Consider the following 17248-nt stretch of genomic DNA (forward strand, 5'->3'; position numbering starts at 1 on the left):
CCACCAGTCGACAGACCAGGGATCGCGAAGGAGCCTCGTTCGGAAATTCTAGAAGCGGGCCCACGGAACACTCGTGGAGTGTAGGCCCACAATCTTCGGTGCAGATGGTGCTCGGGGCTTGGACTACAAGTAGACCAATGCACAACTTCTGGAAAGCTCGGGAAGTTGATACACTTGCAAATGTGCACGGTGTCCAGGAGTTCCGGTTCCACGTCACTCGTGAGGGCTGCAGGTCTCTGCTTTGCTGGGATCTCGTGTCGGCCTCTGAGAAGTCTGAAAGTCTGTATCCTGAGTTGCAAGTACTTCGGTATCCGGCGGGAGCCTCAGAAATGCAGACCGGCAAGATGCTTCTTTGGTGCCTGTTTGTACAGGGGAGTCACTCCTTGACCCCAAGGGAGATTCTTCCTTCTTCTAGTCGTGTAGAATGTCGAAGTTCCAGGATATATGTTGCAGAGTTTCGTCCAGGTGTAATCTGAAGTCCTAAAACTGGGGTCCTATACTTATACTAAGATTGGGGGTTGGACATACTGTGGGGACCTACCTATGGGAGGGTCTGGGAATAGGGGTGGTTACACCCATTCTCTTTTTCCAGTTTCGCGCCAGAGCAGGGGCTGAGTGCCCCTGCAACCGGTTTGAACTGGGGTATGCACATGGACACCAAGTGTGCCCCTAGCACTGTCTGAAAAGCATTCTCTGAATGCACCCACCCAGCACTAATGCCTGTCTGGGAGATGGTTACACCCCCTGTGACAGGAAACTATTGTGCAGGCCTCCCCTGCCTTAGTTTCGTCCAGCAGCAGGAGGTCAGACCCGTGTCTGTGGCATCCATTTTGTGATACCAGGGTTCTTTTAAACTATTACCGGTTAGACCAGTGTGTACCTGTCTCTCCCTCTAGAAGGGTGTAATTCTACCCCCGCCTCCAGGACTGGCAGGGGGGTAGGATTCCAAAGTGTTTGACGCCAAATACATCATGTTTCCATGCAGCCATTCCAAAATTAGCATTTACAGCGAGGTTATAATGCACTTAAGAGTATGCATCACAGCTGCATCACAGAACAGCCTCAGAGAATAGATTCCGAAAGCTGAAGAGGGGTCCTGCTCATGCATGGGCACCCTCTCACACAAAACCAAGCACTCTGCCTTCAGGATTGATTAGGCCTGCCATAGGAGTGACTGGTAGGTTTATATGTGTCAGTGATAAAAGGTAGATATAGGTAACCTATATCTTAGTGAGGGGTGCATGCACCACCTTACCCAGGCTACAGTAGCAGTCCTGTGGTGCCCTTTTGGAAGGCTTCCCAGGAGTGGCATAATACATGCTTCATCCCCTGGTAGGCCTCTGGGGTACCTATGCCCTTAGTACCTACGGTACCATATACTAGGGACTTACAAGGGTAACCCAGTAACCAATCTGGAGTGCACCTAAAGTACATGCAATCATTTTAGAGAGGAAGCAGCTACGCTGGGGTCCTGAATAGCAGGCCCAGCCATACTAAGTCAAAAACCATCAAAACACCAGAATAAAAGTGGGGGCAACCAAGTAGTCAGATTCCACCTTCCTACAATTACTCTGCTCCAAAATATTTGTCTAGATTTGCAGCTATGGTGGTGATAATTGTGCTGATTCTTTCTGGATCTTTTTCAGTAGGACCATGTTTGATTTGCTGTGTCCAGAATTCTGATGTCTTTGCTGTTTTTTAGGTGGCTTTGGACCGAAGCTGGAGCTCAGTTGGACCTAGAATCATCACTGGGAATTGGAGGATTTGGCTATCCTGCCATGGCAGCTGTTAATGCTCGAAAGATGAAATTTGCTCTTCTTAAAGGGTCTTTCAGTGAGCAGGGGATAAACGAATTTCTCAGGTAATATAAGGGTTCATTTGTTACAGATTTGATTTGGGAATTATTCCAGAAGACTTTTTTACTGTGCTTGTACAACAAATTACTTTAAAAAGAAAGTTAAACTCTAATGAGAAATTGGGAAGAGTTTTTTGGTAGTTTGCTTACGTTACTTTACTTTACTAAACTAGTATCAAACATGCCTTTATACATTACTTCACCATATTGTAGTCAGCAGTTTCTACATTCCTTTTGTTCGCAAATCAATTCTGTACTGAGTGTGCATTCTGCTAACAGTCCTTAATCTCTCTGGAGTTATGACATTTCATTTTGGATAAAAAAAATTGGTTTTGGCAATCTCAAAAGTTTGGAGTGTAATGATGCCAAGCACACATGACATTTATTGAATGCTTTATTGCGACCTTTAGTTCCTCCCATCATCTCTAATTGATCTTTTCAAGATCCGCTTACAGCGAAATTCTGTGTTCCTATTACTTCACTATATTCTGTAACTACTAGACTACAACTCTACACAACATAGTCCCTTGCAAAAATATGAACACGTTAATACAGCTTCTGTTGATATCAGAACTACATTACTCACACAAGATAAGGTTTTTTAAGGAACTAACTTGCTCATTAACAGACACACATATATAATATAATATATATATAAAATGTATATGTATGATATTTCTGATGGATACTTTTAACCACTTATTTCTCACCTTGTGAATGCCCCAAGGCGCCAGTTTGGATCCAGAGACTTTTCTAAACAATTTATGTGTGCACTAGTAGGTGCTATCTTGCAGCTCAGCTTTTGGTTCCTCCCACGTAAATGTTATGGTGGGACCTCCGTCCATTGACATCAGTCCCTTTCTTTCTGCGCTAACGGATGTGGATCCGTAGCTCGCTCCCTCAATTCTGTTACTGATAACACTTTTTCGGCAAACCTTTTCCAGTGTTCAAGGATCTTATCTTCTCCCAAAACTACATGATTTAAACCAGGCAATGATTTCCACAAACAGTAACCGGTAGGCCATCTGGAATCCCAAGGCCAAACTACATTGTGGAACAATGCAGAAAAGCACACAAGGCCTGGTCTCGATCAAGGACGTGGTCATGTTCCACAGGCCATTCCAGAGAAAGACCATCCCTCCACTCCAATTAATCATGCGAGTCAAAGTCCTAGAAGCATAAGGAATCAAAGTGTGACAACCCTACTTCCCACCACTCTTCTTAAGTCGTGTGGATGTCAGGGTACCTCACAATCTTGGTATCATTTAGCTGCGACGGAGCCGAATCTTCAACTAGTTCCTATTTAGGCCAACTGCCTAGAGCAGTCAGCGACATTGCAACACCTTCAAGCCTTCAGGGAGGTCATGTTACCATTTTTGTATGCTTGGGACATGCAAAATCTCAGGGAACTCGGCACCAAATTAACCTGTCTAATTTCCATCCGGGTGTCAAAGTAGACTGTGAAAGACCTGCAGTGGTGGCTGCTGTACTGCAGTTGAACCAGTGGCAAATCCCGGTACTTACTCCAAGATCTTCTGGCTAAGAGTATCTGTGCTCTGATTCAGTGGCCTCTTTGGGAGAATCTTCTGTTTCATCTGCAGGGCAAGATTCTGCTTGCCCCTCCCCCCATCCCCCACTAGTCTGTACAATTTACACCTCCATGCTTGGATATTAAGGAGCGACAGTTAGCTGCTTTTAACCTCCCTCCCAAAGTAGTGAATGTCATTCTGGCGGCCAGGTAGCCCTCCACCAAAACCTTTTTTGTTGAACGCTGATAAAAGCTTGGTTTTTGTCTCGCCACATCCAACCATTGCAAGTCTAAATATGTGATGTTCTCCCAATCTGTAGCAAAGCAACCCATAATGTCACTGCAGTTTAAGATTATTTGTCTGTCTTATCTCCTGTGCTCCGACTGCCTAATCAGCCATCACTGTTAAAATCACCTGTTGTGATGTTTTTTCTGAAATGGCTGACCCACATGCTTTTGCCAAAACTTTGTGATACCACATTTGAGCTAAAGCACAACTGCCCTCTAAGGTTACCAACCTTTAAGAGAGCGTTCCTCATAGCGAACATGTCAGCTTGTTGCTCGAGTGACTTGCACACACTCTGTCCATCCCCTGTATACTACCTTTCTTCCGGGCAATCTAGTTCTGAGAGCTAAAGCAGCATTCCTTCCAAAAGTTGAAACCTTTTTCCTCATTGGGCAGTCTGTTACATTCTAGGGTAACTGGCCAACTCAGTCATCCAAGGAGGAAGAAAGACTCCATCACTAAGATCCAAAGATAGCTCTGAACTTCTACATCAGTTGTAACAAGGGCCATTGGATGCATGATTATGTGGCCTTCTCTGGAACAAACCAAACCAGTGCAAAACTGGACCCCTTTCAGATGGATGGATTGTGCTTTGCATTAATATTGGCTAAGAACTAGCCACAAAACAGCCTTTGGAAGGCTTCCGAGCACATTCTTTCAGAGCTAAGACAGCTATCCCCACGCTGATGCGCTAAGTTCTTCTCTTAGGCATCTACCAGCTTGTGTATCGGTTCACAAAGCACTAGTGTCTAGATAGCCAAGTTCGTCGCAAGGGGCACTGTGCCTGTTCAGTCATGCATGACTTATTGGTCTGCCATTCCACAGACCCACCACCCTAGGGAGGAACTGCTTTGGTATCTACTCGTCCGGTCAGGAATCTGCAGTTTGAAGTAAACATCAGAAGAACAGGTTACTTACCTTTGATTCTGCTCTTTCTGGTGAATTCTCTTATCTAACTGCAGATTCAGCACCAGTGCTTCTTCCTTCACGTACTTTGGAATGGACTCTTTTCTGCATCTTAAAGTTTTCAATTCGATAGCTACACATTGTTAAATCTGATTACTGAGGGATCGGAGTCTGACATGTACAAATATCAGAAACTGATGTCTACACACAAGTTTTGGTTATATGTGGCCCTGAAATCACTTCTGGGGCGGGACAAAACTGATGCCGAGTTGCACGACGTTTTCTATCATCACACAGGAGTTGCTGGAAAATAAAATCTCCAGATTTAGTCTGGCTTCAAGGGATATTCCTAGGGGAGTAATCTGTGGTTAGAGTATTCATCAGAAGATAGTTACCAAAGGTAATATGTAGTAGTCCTCCCATCTTCTATCATTGCTACATAATTTTTGACACCCTTCACCTCCTATTTTTTTTTGTTTAAAATTTCTTTATTGAGAGTTTGTTTTTTTGTTCATTCGCACGTGTTACATCATTATATTTTTGCCAATAATACATTATGTCAGGTGTACATGGGTATTCTGGCAATTTAAACATGTTATGGAGCGACTCATACATTATACATCTCATGGTACAGGTAACCCTTCACCTCCTTTGCTGTAATAAATTCAAATTTGGTAGTAGTGGTCCCGGCTGGGAAAATTACCACACCTCAAATGTTGGTTTGTTGTTTTCAATCAAGTCCTGTGTGAACAAAAGCAAATTATTGTAACATAGAGGTGCTAGCACGGTTCTGACACCCTACTACCTGACGTGTTTCATCTTTTATAGACTTTATCAAGGCAGTTCTAAATTCAGGTATCTACTTGTTCATATCCATAGGTTTCCACTGCCACAACGTCAAAAAGTCACGCCCGGACAAGTATAAATATACCAGGTGTCATTTATTTATTTATTTAGGAGCTTATAAAGCGCGCTTATACCCAAGGGCGTCCTGGCGCTATATACTTCCTTCCGAGACAAAAATACGGGGATCTAATCCATAAATAACCAGGTCTTAAGCCCCTTTCTAAAGGAGAGGAGCTCCAAGGCATTCTTGAGATGCGCCGGCAGGCTATTCCAGGCTTTTGCTGCACAGAAGGAGAAGCTGTTTCCTTCCCACCTGGCCTTTTGTATTTGTGGCATCGCAACTAGTCTGCCTTCGGCCGAGCGAAGCGCTCTTCCCGGCACATATCACTTAAAACCTACTCAAAAACTCTGGGCCACTACCCATCAGAGCTTTGAAGACAGTGCACAGGGGGTTGAATTGTGCACATCTTATTACAGGCAGCCAGTGGAGTTGCCTGAGTCCCTCTCGTACAGAGGCGAACCTGGGGATCCCAGTCTTGCCGCCGCGTTTTGAACTAGCTGCAATCTGTACCCGTGTTTCTTTTTTTTTATTCAGGTACAGACTGTTACAGTAGTCCAAGCGCAACAAAATGAGGGCTGAGACTGCTGTCCTGAATCCATCGATTGGAAGACTTTTTTTATTTAACTTAATATCCTAAGGATATGGAAGCCGGACGAGACCACTCCACTAACCTCATCCCCAAGTCAAGATTTTGGTCCATGATCACACCCAGATTTTTTGCCTTCCCGGTGGGGACTGGTAGCTTTCCCAAGGCCTCAAGCCACATATCAGGGGTCCAGATGTTAGAGTTTTTCCCAACCAAATATGATGACCTCTGTCTTCCCAACATTCAATTTAAGGCAATTGGAGGCCATCCAATGCACCATAATGGCTACACTAAAGACTGACAAGTTTGATATCAAACTTCTCAGCTCATTAAACCCACACTGAAGCCAGTGTGGGATTTAATGTAAAATGCACTACAGAGGGCATCTTGGAGATGCCCCCTGAAACCTAACCTAGCGTCTTGTCTGAGATGCTGCCTAGGCTGCCACACAGCAGACATGTTGCTGGACCCCTGGGTGGAGAGCCCCCACTCTCCTGGGCCTGCAACAATGCACATCCTGGTCGAGCTGCTAGGTCTTCTCCCCCAGGATGAGCATGGGGAAGCTTCAAAGGCATGCCGCCTTTGTGAGCTTCTCCAGACCACTTGCTGTACTCGGCAACTGGCCCCCACCAGTTCTGACCCCCACTCTGGCAGGCAACCCTACGTGAGGAAAGTGGGTGTGCCAGCCTGTGCCAACTCCACCCCTCAGTTGGGAGAGGCGAGGTGAAGCATAAATCCGGCTCCGGCCATCTTGAGGATGGGGAGTCCTGCCCAATCAGAGATAGGCTCCTGCCCCCCTCCCACAGGAGGGGAGCAGGATAGGGGGTGTACTCACCCCAGGACAGGGACCTATTGGTCCCTGCCCTTCCCCTACCTGTAACTCCCCTAACTTTAGTATTTAGGGGCACCCTGAACCTTCCTTCCTCAGATCCCGATTTCGAAACAAGAAAGAAGACCAAGAAGAAAAAGACCTGCCGTGTAGCTGCCAACAAGAGGACGACACCAACTGACTTGGGCCCAGTCCTACAGGCCTGTTGATCCTTGAACCTGCTCAATCCCGGCGTCTCTTGCGGACAGCAACCTCAAGAACCTCTGAGGACCTGCCTGCCTTGACCCTCTTAGAGACTGGGACTCCCACGAGCAGTGGTTCTGCTCAAACAGCAATACCCCTGGTGCCAGCCAGGAACCGCAAATCCAGCCCACTCTGCACCCACCGAGCCCGGCCTGTGCCCGCGTGGACAAAGACCCTGAGGACGTCCCCCCAGCGATTCTGACCTGAAACTCAGTGCCCAAGGACCCTCCTCGACGACTCCTGCAACCTCAGAACCGGGGACCCCTCCAACCGCGACCAGCAGACGGTAAGATTTCCCAATGTCAAAAGACACCCCTGCACCCGGGCCCCTGTGCCCTACTCCGGGGTGCCTACCTATCCTCCAAGATCCCAACTTACCCCTCAAAATGTCGGTCACTCCTGAATATCCTCCGTCCCCGAGCCTGCAGCCTTTGTCCACTTTCCAAGATCTCCATTGAATAACAATGAGCGCCCGATGGCTCAAAACCACCCTGCACCCAGCCGCCCAAGTGCCCCTGGCAGTGCAACCTTGGTCCTAATCTACTTCCCCATTTGCCCTGAGCAAGTGACCAGGAGTCCCGCTCCCACAGCCGCGTGGCCTGCGTGACAGCAGCCACCAACCGCAGGCCCCCTGCTTCTCATTGAATGACATTGGGCCTAACTACCTCTGCACCCGGCTGCCCCTGTGCTGCTGAGGGTGTACCAACTGTACCTACCTGACCCAGAGAGACCCCTGAGTCTATGCCCAGGATCTTAACTCTGCCAGTCGAGTACTTACCTAAAAGCCGATAACTCACATTTCTTCTATAGGCTAACATTGACTGGTTTCACTTGGAAATTCTTCCAAGTGTGGAGTTTTGGAACTTTAAAATATTCATCTAAAATCAGCCAAACAATGAATTCCTATTTACTCACCTGTTATCAGGTGAGCTGCATCTTGTAGCTCAGTACTGACCCTGAAAAGTATTTTTAACCATGCTTACCAGTAAATTTAATTTCCTTCCATAGGATATCATTGCCTGCTTCTTGTTGAAAAAGTTTCTAAGTGTCGATTTTTGAAACTTACAAACATTCTTTAAAAATCGTGCCAACGATAAAAACGTAATTACTTGCCTGTTTTAGATCGATGTCCCAGTGCTGAACCTAGGAGCCAAGCACTGGATTACAAAAGTAACGCAAACATACTTTACCTGCAAACTTAATTTCCTTCCACAGGATAACATTGGTGTCAACTTTTAAAATACAATAATATTCCTTAAAAATCACTACTGTAACCAAAACGCTTTTACTTAACTGTTTACAGCACATGTCCCGGGACTGAATCTAGGATCCAGTCCTGTGGTTAGAAAAGTAATCTACAAAGTAATTAATTGCATTTAACTAGAAATTCCCATTGAGCTCAATGTTGCATTGTGTTTGAAATTCTGTTGCCTATTGCAACAAACTGTAACTATTGTATTCAAAGAGACTATTGCCTATTTGAAAAGTATTTAACTAAAGTAATCCATTCTGAGAAAGTATATTTTGATACCTTGTTGGTTCTAAAATAAAACCAGTATATCTTTTGATACAAAACAATTGGCCTAGAGTTCAGTTCTTGAGTGTGTGAGACCATTTGCTGACTGAGTGTGTACAACAAATGCACTAATACTGAACTATGTGCAGAACCCCACTGACCCTCCCTCCTCTTAGGCTGTCCCTTCCAGTAAGGGGCAGCATGAGGAACAGTTCTGACACACATGTATTTCTGACATGGTAATTGATGTGTGTGTGGGTGGGAGTTTTTGTTTTTAATAACTCGTTGTTTGAGCTTGCCAACCTGGTCCATTTAGTTCCGCTTCACATTTTGACTTCCCAAATGAATTAATAAAGGGAGTCATCCTGAGGAGTAAAAACTGAGCTGCAGTGTGCCAGACAAATCCGGGTTTCAGCCACAGAGACTGTAAGGTGCTGTGTGTGTAATGAAAGCTCATCTTTTAAGACCGTTTTCATTTGTTAGCTACTCCAAGCCAGAAGCCTTTCTTCACCCCTCTCTTACCCATTCTTATTCCCCCATCCGTAATCTATTTACCTCCTTCCTTGCTCCCTCGAATCCATCCATCCTTTGCTTTCTTCACTTTCATCCTCTTTGCCTCCATCACTCTTCTTTCCCTTCACTCACTCCAGTCTCACTCTCCCTTCCCGCTCTGTCGCAACTCTCCCCTATTTTTAACATTGCCTTTCCCGCTTTACTCCTCTAACATCTTGATCGCCTCTCCTACCTCAGACGCCTGCACGTAAAAATGTGAACTTCAATAATCTCACTAATGTGTTTGTACAGCAGGGTCCAAGCACAATGCCTGCCTAAACATTGACTCATAAACCTCGTTTTCTTCTGTTTTAATATGATAGTCATTTACTTACAGCGTACTCAGTGTTTGCCCCAAAAGTCAAGGGTGTCGTACCTGCACTTCGTACTTAACAGGACTACGATTCTAAAGTAGTCAAATGTGGGTGTCAAATACCAGGCTCCTGAAAATAAATGCAGTGAGGCGGATTTGTATGCCAAGACCCAAGTACTCGTCCTTTGAAGTGGTCCTCAACAAAAATAGCAAAGTAACTAAGTGCCTCAAATCCACGGAGCTGTCTGCAGCTTTATTCATGAAAATGAAAGTGCATTTAAAAAAGTTTCAGGAAAACTGGAACCATGTGGGCTGCGGCCAGAGTGGCTTGTTTAAAGCATCGATTAACAACTGAGGTACAAGGGCTCCAAACATTGGAGCCTTCCTTTGGGGCCTGTCTTCCTCCTGTACTTCATACTGAATTACAGCTTCACAGCTAAAAGATGCTTTTTAGGTTGAGCCTAGCAGCAGCGCGCATGTGCAGCTCACTCTGCGAGGCATGCAGTAGTCAAGTATGCTGTGTAAGCCTCACCTTCTCTCCGCCCATATTTTTTGTTTAACTTTGTTTTATTGAATTTCACAAGCATCAAGTAGTATGCATTACAACAAGCACATGCCCCTTCGAGCCCCCTACATGATCCTCGCCCACCCCTAAAATAGAAGGTGGCCAGGCATAAGGATGTAGTGTGTCCATGAAAGCACGTTTGGGGCGAGCATCCTTAATTGCATACCCAACCGCTCCTTGAAATGACAACAAACCCCCAACGCCCCTCCCCATCCAGTGTGCCGCACCCTCCCTCCCCCCCGCGATGGCACCAAGTTAGAGTGCCAACTCAGTTCTAATTATTTGGTAGTGTCAGCTTGGGAAGAAGTACCTGTTAGCCGCAGTAGTCTGAGGTATTTTGGACATGTAATCTCATTGAATTCTTTGGCTAAGAGGGAAATAAAGGGCTGCTAGATGGTAGTGAATGATGCTGTGGATTGAGTAAGGGTGGCTTGAATCCGCTCCATGCTCAACAGATGCCAAAGTTTGTGTAGCCAGCCCGTGTGCGTGGAACGCCTTGTGGTTCCCTAAAGCGAAAGGATATGTTGAACATCATCCCCCATTGCTAGCCCCATTTGCTTCCCTCTGATCGACTTTAGTGGGAATGTAAGTGCTTTTGGGAGCCCCAGGAGTGTGTAGGCCGGGAAGCGGGGGATCTCTGTATTGAATTGTGCGTCTATATCATTAAGGACTGCCGTCCAGTAGTCAGTCACTTCCTTGCTCTCCCCAAATTTTTGATTCGCTGGTTTCCTTGTTCTTGGTAAATGCTGGCCTCTGATTCATTATGAGGCTTGTTAGTCCCTCCTTGTAACCGCCCTGTCTCCATTTGTGACCGCTCATGACGACCAGATCTCTTCTTACTTGGCTCCGTACACGGTCGGCTTTATCTAGGGAGTGAGCACTATTTTGTTTATGGCCACTTATGGGGATAATGGCAGCTGCTATATTTTTTTATTTGTATCCTGAGCGCGGAGCCCACTTTAGTAACACCGCGCTCCGTTAATTTATTTTTCTTTAATACTGAGCGTGGCATCCATTTCTGAGACACCACGCTCTGTTGAATTTTCTTTTGTTTTGTACTTTTATAGTGGGCGCAGTGCCTGCTTCAGGGACACCGCGCTCCGTTTGTGGGGTTTTTTTTGTCTTGTTTTTTTACTGTAAAACTGAGCGTGGCGTCCGCTTCAAGGACATCGGCTCAGTGTTAAAGTTTAAAAAAAAATAAAAGAAAAAGAAACCGAGCGCAGTGTCCTTGAAGTGGCGCCACACTCAGTTTTACACTTGAACAAGCATTTCCAATGCAATTGGTCTCTCATTTACGCAAGTTTAAGCTATTGGCATTGTAAATGACAATGCCTTTTGTTAACATTTTAAAAAACAAAAATGGGCATTATTTACAATGCCAATAGCTTAAACTCGCGTAAATGCAGGACCTATTGCATTGCAAATGCTTGTTATTCTGTCTCTCTAAGAACTAATGTGTTTGTTTGCTCGAAATGCATCAGACCTTTTACTGATCCTTGGTAAAACATCTTGGCTGGTAAAAGCGCATGCAGCGGTGATGTGTTTGCCTAGATTACCTCATTCCCAGCTCTGCATTTCTGCCATGAAAGGCCCACAACAGGAATATCTCAATAAGTTGAGTAATAATTGGGTTTGTTATCTCTGCGCTAGGACCACATGCCTTACCCCCAACGTCAAGCTGATGGGAGGGATGTCAGTGCAGGTTTGAGATGTATCACTCCCGCTCTGATGTCAGTAATGTGCTTTCCCTTCCCGCGACAGGTATTGTTGAGGGTATTGTTGAGGGCACGTAAAAAAAGTATGAATTGAAAATTCTGATGGGCTTGAGGTTAGAGGTTGTTGAGGGAAGGGAAGTGCTCATTCTAGCTGAGTTTTGCCACATGATGTGTGAGATCATTATTCTTTCGGTAGGTACATGCCATCTGATATTGTTTATTTAAGGTCCTAAAAAAAATCTTGTTTTTACAGTACCTAATGCTGCAGCCTTTTGCTGTGCATAACTGTGGTTTCTAGCAATTTACTCTAGATTTAGCATTTTATGCTGGTGTCTTGCTTATTTTAAATATTCCACTTTTGGGTAAATTTGGAAACAGTGTAAATGGGAGAAAAAGCAGTCTATTGCATTTTTATCACGTGGGAACCCTAGGATCAGAACCCAGGTCTCCATACCCCACGGTCTACGACATTGTCTAAACAAAGTTACATGGCCCTTATTTTGATTCTTTGGCCAAACGCTAGTCCTTAAGTCCATAGACCTGCATGTGGGTTTCAGTAGTATTTATTTGCTTCCTTTTGTCCTCTTTGTCAAATTATTCTATAATTATCAGTATTTTGAAAGTAACTTTCATTTAGGACGTGGTCTTAAACGGTGGGTAGCACTTATTCTTTCTGTTGGAATGTTCATTTTTACCATCCAGGAAAGTAGGTTAAAATGTTGCCCCATCACTGGCGCTAGATAACGCACACATCGCCAAAATGTGTATTGATGCACAGCACAGTAGATTATTTTAAGACTTTATTCTGCTGCATACTTATACCGCAGATTCTCGCCTTGTGAATATCCCTGGGCGCAAGCCGACATCTGGAAAATTAAAAGCAGTGCCCCTGTGTGCTGGCAGGGGAGCCACGTGACTCCGCTTCAACGCCATGCCTTTCCAGAAGTACCAAAAGGAGCTGCATGTAAATACCACCCATGCACGCTGGCCTCCGTTCCTTTCATTCTGTGCCATTAGATGCAGACACAGAGCTCTGCTTTTTTTTTTTTTTTCTCAACTTGTAAACAAAATTTGTACCCCCTTAGACTGCAGTGGTTAAACCTTGTAGAGGCTGTCGCAAACGGATGTCTGTTACAGATCCCGCACAAGGTGTGACTTTGGTCCTAAGGTTTGTCTCACGACTCCAAGGCCTGTGACGATTGTGCCCAGTAGTACCCAAAAGCCTGAGGCAAAGCTTTATATGACAAAGCACTGGAAGACTTTGCGCAGATCCTGGTCTAAGTCTAGAATGCAGAGCTGTTCCGGAGGCCGCTCTTCACCACAGTCGAAGTCTTTGGTTAAGGGCAAATAAGGAAGACAAAATGTCCAAGAGGGACTTGGCACCTTGCTGTCACTTTTCAGGGAAGGCCCATAAGTGTTGCCATGCCTCTCTGACTTGCTCCTGGTCTACTGAGGAGCAGACTTAATATCTGCTCCAGATGCCTCTCGAGTTCCTGGGCCCATCTGCCACTTTGCAGACAGGTCAAAACCTTACGAGATACCATGCTGTGCATCTGTGGCACACTGCCAGTTCTCTTGTGCACCTAATGGCACCAAGGATCTGCTGGGCCTCCCAGTCAAGTTATCAGTGGCAGGTTCTCCCTCAATGCTGTCTGGACCCCTAGAACTTACCTCTGGTTCTGTACTGGAGTCCAGCTCGGTGCCAAAACCCACACCAGCCCCTGGTTCTTAGATGCCGGCACAGATGCCATAGGAGGACCAGCAATCTATTGTTCTGTCTGACTCCAAACTGACTTCAGCTAAGCCGAGGCCAAATCCAGATCTTGCATGTGCCACAGCCTTTACTTAACCCACGGACTCTGACACAATCCCACTGCTGTGCAGCTACGCACATACATTACACCAGCTATTTGGCTCAGACTCTGATCCACCAGTCTTCTGGAGATAACAGTGAAGGGTACAGGGAAAAACTTGCTGCTCCTTATGATGCAGACTGGTACATGGCCTTATAGGAGTCCACTGGACTGGACACCTCACCCAAACTTGGGTTGGGTCACAAACTTTCGGACATGGTGGGTGAAATGTTGCCTGCGGCCCCAGGAGAACTATGACCTTCACTAGCCAAAACCATTCAAGATAGTTGGGATGCAACCAAATTCTTTCGGTAATCCTCTTACTGGTGGATTCTTTAAATTGCTGTTTCCTCACCATCCTCCCACCTCCCCTATCTGTTGTGTGGTTTCCTCCATATGAAAAGATCCCAATTTAGGAATCTGCATTGGATTTCAGTTGGTCCACGTCGGAGTGCAGACGGATTAATGAAAGCAACTGACATAGCGCTAATGGGTGGCTCCGTTCAAGGAATGACATCAACTGTGGCACGCAGGAGCAGGGATTTTAGTTTTCTGGATACAGAAGAGCAACTGAGGATATTCACAAAGTGAGAAATTGTGGTTCGAAAGAGTATCCTTCAGAAACCGCATTACCAAAGGGTAAGTAACTAGTTATTCATTATAGTTGTGACCTTCAGCTCCTCCCATCATCTCCAACTAATGTTCTCCAAATTAACTCCCACCAACTTTCCATGTTCCAATTAACTCATGTTATTTTATAGCTACTAGACTGCAATTCTGCAGAGAGCCTTTATGGAGTGAGATTGGTTCTTCAAATGGACTCTTGATCATGATTTTCCTAAAGTTAGGCTTCCCAATCACCCATACCCTTTTTAGCAGTCTCCTGCATCTTAGAATTCTATTTAAGTATTTGCTTGCTCTGTGAGCATGTTGTAGTAGCAAAGCATTGATCGCTTTTCAGTGGTACATGCTTCTTTCTGGACGTCATTTGGACTGTTCTGCATGCGCTCTGAAACCATTTCCTGAACTGGCACGTTGTGGCTATGACTTGGTGAAGTGCTTGTTTTGTTGCGTTTGATGTGCTGCCCCGAAGTTGATGCTTGAGAATTTCACGGGGGTAAAGATTTACAGGGACTCCCGGAGAGAGCACATTTCAGAAGGAGAGAGCAGCCTAAAGATTAAGAGCAAGGTAGTCTTATTTAGCAGCTGGTACCGTATGTCCACTTTCATCCGCCAGAAGTCCCCTCCTGACCTCCCATCCCCTGCTAACGTAGCGGACCTTTTGTGTTTGCCAGTCCTATAAAATTCGATTGTGCCTATAATCTACAAGATCAACTAGTGTCATTCAGTATTAAACCCTCTTTTTTGTCAGGCAATGTGCACGCACAATAGTTAATCATTCCTTTTATTTCAGGGAATTATCCTTTGGTCGTGGATCTACTGCACCAGTTGGCGGAGGGGCAATCCCTAAAATTAACACTGTAGAGGCCTGGGATGGTAAAGATGGCGAGGTAATGTATGAATCACAGGATTCCATTGACATACTATTGCTTTCCATTGCGATTTTTGTTTTTCCACATCTGTGCTCATGTACAACAATGTCAAAGTATACTGTCTTATGTAATTATTCTTCCTATTGACACTCAGTGCTGAAAATGTTACAATCTGTACAGTTTACTGAAAATGTAACGTGTCAAAGGTTGTAGCTTGGCTATGAGGCAGTGCCTAATTTGTTTATCAGGCAGAAAAGGAAGATATAACGTGGAAGAGAAAGATAGAAAACAGTACTAAAAGAAAGATGAAAAACAGCCTTCAAGAGGGATAAAAAGGCAGTAAGTGGTTGAACGTTGAAGTCGCAGCTAGGCAAGACTATCATGCACCTTCTCCAGGAAATTCCAACTGAAGCAAATGCTTTACTATTTGGGAAGGGTATTTAACGGTTGAATATTAAAAGTTATGATATCAGAGACATTTAAAGCATAAATGGAATATCCACCCACATTGAGGATAGTGTTTGTTTCCATTATGTTCAGTGCAATGACATTAAATGTACGGATCATGAATGACTGCATAGTTTCTTTTTTTTCGTGCAGTAGCCACAGAATCTCTGTACTCACATTTAACATTGACTTTGCTTGTAAAAAAATCCAGACACTCTTACCAGCTGACGTACATGAACTTTTCACTTGTGCAATCATAAAACCATGTGAAGTAATTCGAATTGTCAAATTACAAATGGAGTTCATTGGCATGCTTGAAACATAACCTTTCCCTTTGTACAAGTTGCCTAGGCAGTGTCTGTTACTGATACAACACCCATAAGCATTTCTTATGCAATGCTATCAGAGAATAGTGTAGACTTGCATTTCCTAGCTCAGTGACCATTGTGGTATATATATATTTTATTTAGGTCTGGTTGACTGCAAAGATCTATTGGTTACAGTATTCATGTGGAGGGTGTTTAACCCACTCTCTTAAACCATTCCCCTTTTTTGGATAGCCTACTTGAGCCATTGGCTTGAGACTGTAAATTTCTTCTTAGCTCAGCCTAGAGAAGTATTTCAGTTGGCTGTTTAGGTGTATCCTCTAATGGAGTTATTACATTGCAAATCATAAGGGACTATTTTACATCTGTCAGCTGCTCCCCCTTTTGGTTATTCTTTGCTTGTTCCAGCCCCAAACCCCACTAAGCATACCAGAATACACCATTGTACATTATTAGTCTTTTTTGTTTTTCCTGGGACCCGAAAAACCAAAGTTTAGAAACCCATTGTTACAACAACCATGCTCCGATAACCAATCTAGTATTTTCTTTTAGAGTGGCTCTTTTATGGTGGTCTTAATAAAGTGCTAATATTGATCGAGTTCAGTTATTCCAATTTTAATAACTATACGATGCAAAAGATACGTGGCTGCTATTGAGGCTAGAAATTTACATCAGTTTTCAAATTTTGTAGGCCGGTCTTGGCTCGAAATATTTGATGCATTTAGTGAGGATGTTTCTTTTTTTTAAGTTTAGAAAGCTTTATTGAAATATATATAGTAAACCTGGTACAAAGAATATAATGAGTAAAAACGAATCCCAATGGTATCAACCGATGCAAATACTTAATACTACATACAGTGCAAAGAATAAAACCAATAGGAAAGGGAAACAAAGTCAAAAAGTACCATAGGAAAAATAGCATTTTTGCTTTTATAGTGAGGATGTCTCTATTTCTCCTATTGGGGTAAACTCACGATGTCTGTCATTTTACGTGCAATCGAACATAATCATTTGTTGAAACTAGAAGTCACGGTGCTTATAGAAATTGGACTCGGTATGATTTAGAGCATGTGTGTTGCTTGATATGATGACAGTGTACTTTGTGATGTATTTGTCTTTTGCGACTCAGACCCAGTTCCTCACCAGTAAATTAGCTGGCAGTTCCTCGTTGTCTGGATTACTAGCTTGTGGCTTGAAATTCGACTTCTACATGGAGAAGTTCAACGTTGTGATGCTATGCCTACTCTGCAGTGAGCTGGCCTATGTGCTGACGTCAGTGTGTGTCTCCGCTCTGTTTTCGGTGAACTGAACGTTGGTGTTCCCAAGGC

The 17248-nt window shown here is 44.4% G+C and overlaps 1 protein-coding gene and 1 long non-coding RNA gene across 2 annotated transcripts in view; one reads left to right on the forward strand and one right to left on the reverse strand.

Annotated features, from left to right (window-relative positions):
- Nucleotides 1-17248, reverse strand: part of LOC144762577 (uncharacterized) — a 177967-nt gene that overhangs the window by 118913 nt on the left and 41806 nt on the right. The gene's annotated exons all lie outside the window — the stretch shown is intronic.
- PDIA6 (protein disulfide isomerase family A member 6) overlaps nt 1-17248 on the forward strand; it is a 116259-nt gene that overhangs the window by 97685 nt on the left and 1326 nt on the right. The window contains exons 11-12 of the mRNA XM_078647801.1: nt 1703-1861; nt 15069-15165. Coding sequence (XP_078503927.1) covers nt 1703-1861; nt 15069-15165 — 256 coding nt within the window. The remainder of the gene's footprint in view (nt 1-1702; nt 1862-15068; nt 15166-17248) is intronic.

This window comes from Lissotriton helveticus, chromosome 6 (genome assembly GCF_964261635.1).
Source record: "Lissotriton helveticus chromosome 6, aLisHel1.1, whole genome shotgun sequence".
In the NCBI taxonomy this organism is placed as follows: Eukaryota; Metazoa; Chordata; class Amphibia; order Caudata; family Salamandridae; genus Lissotriton; species Lissotriton helveticus.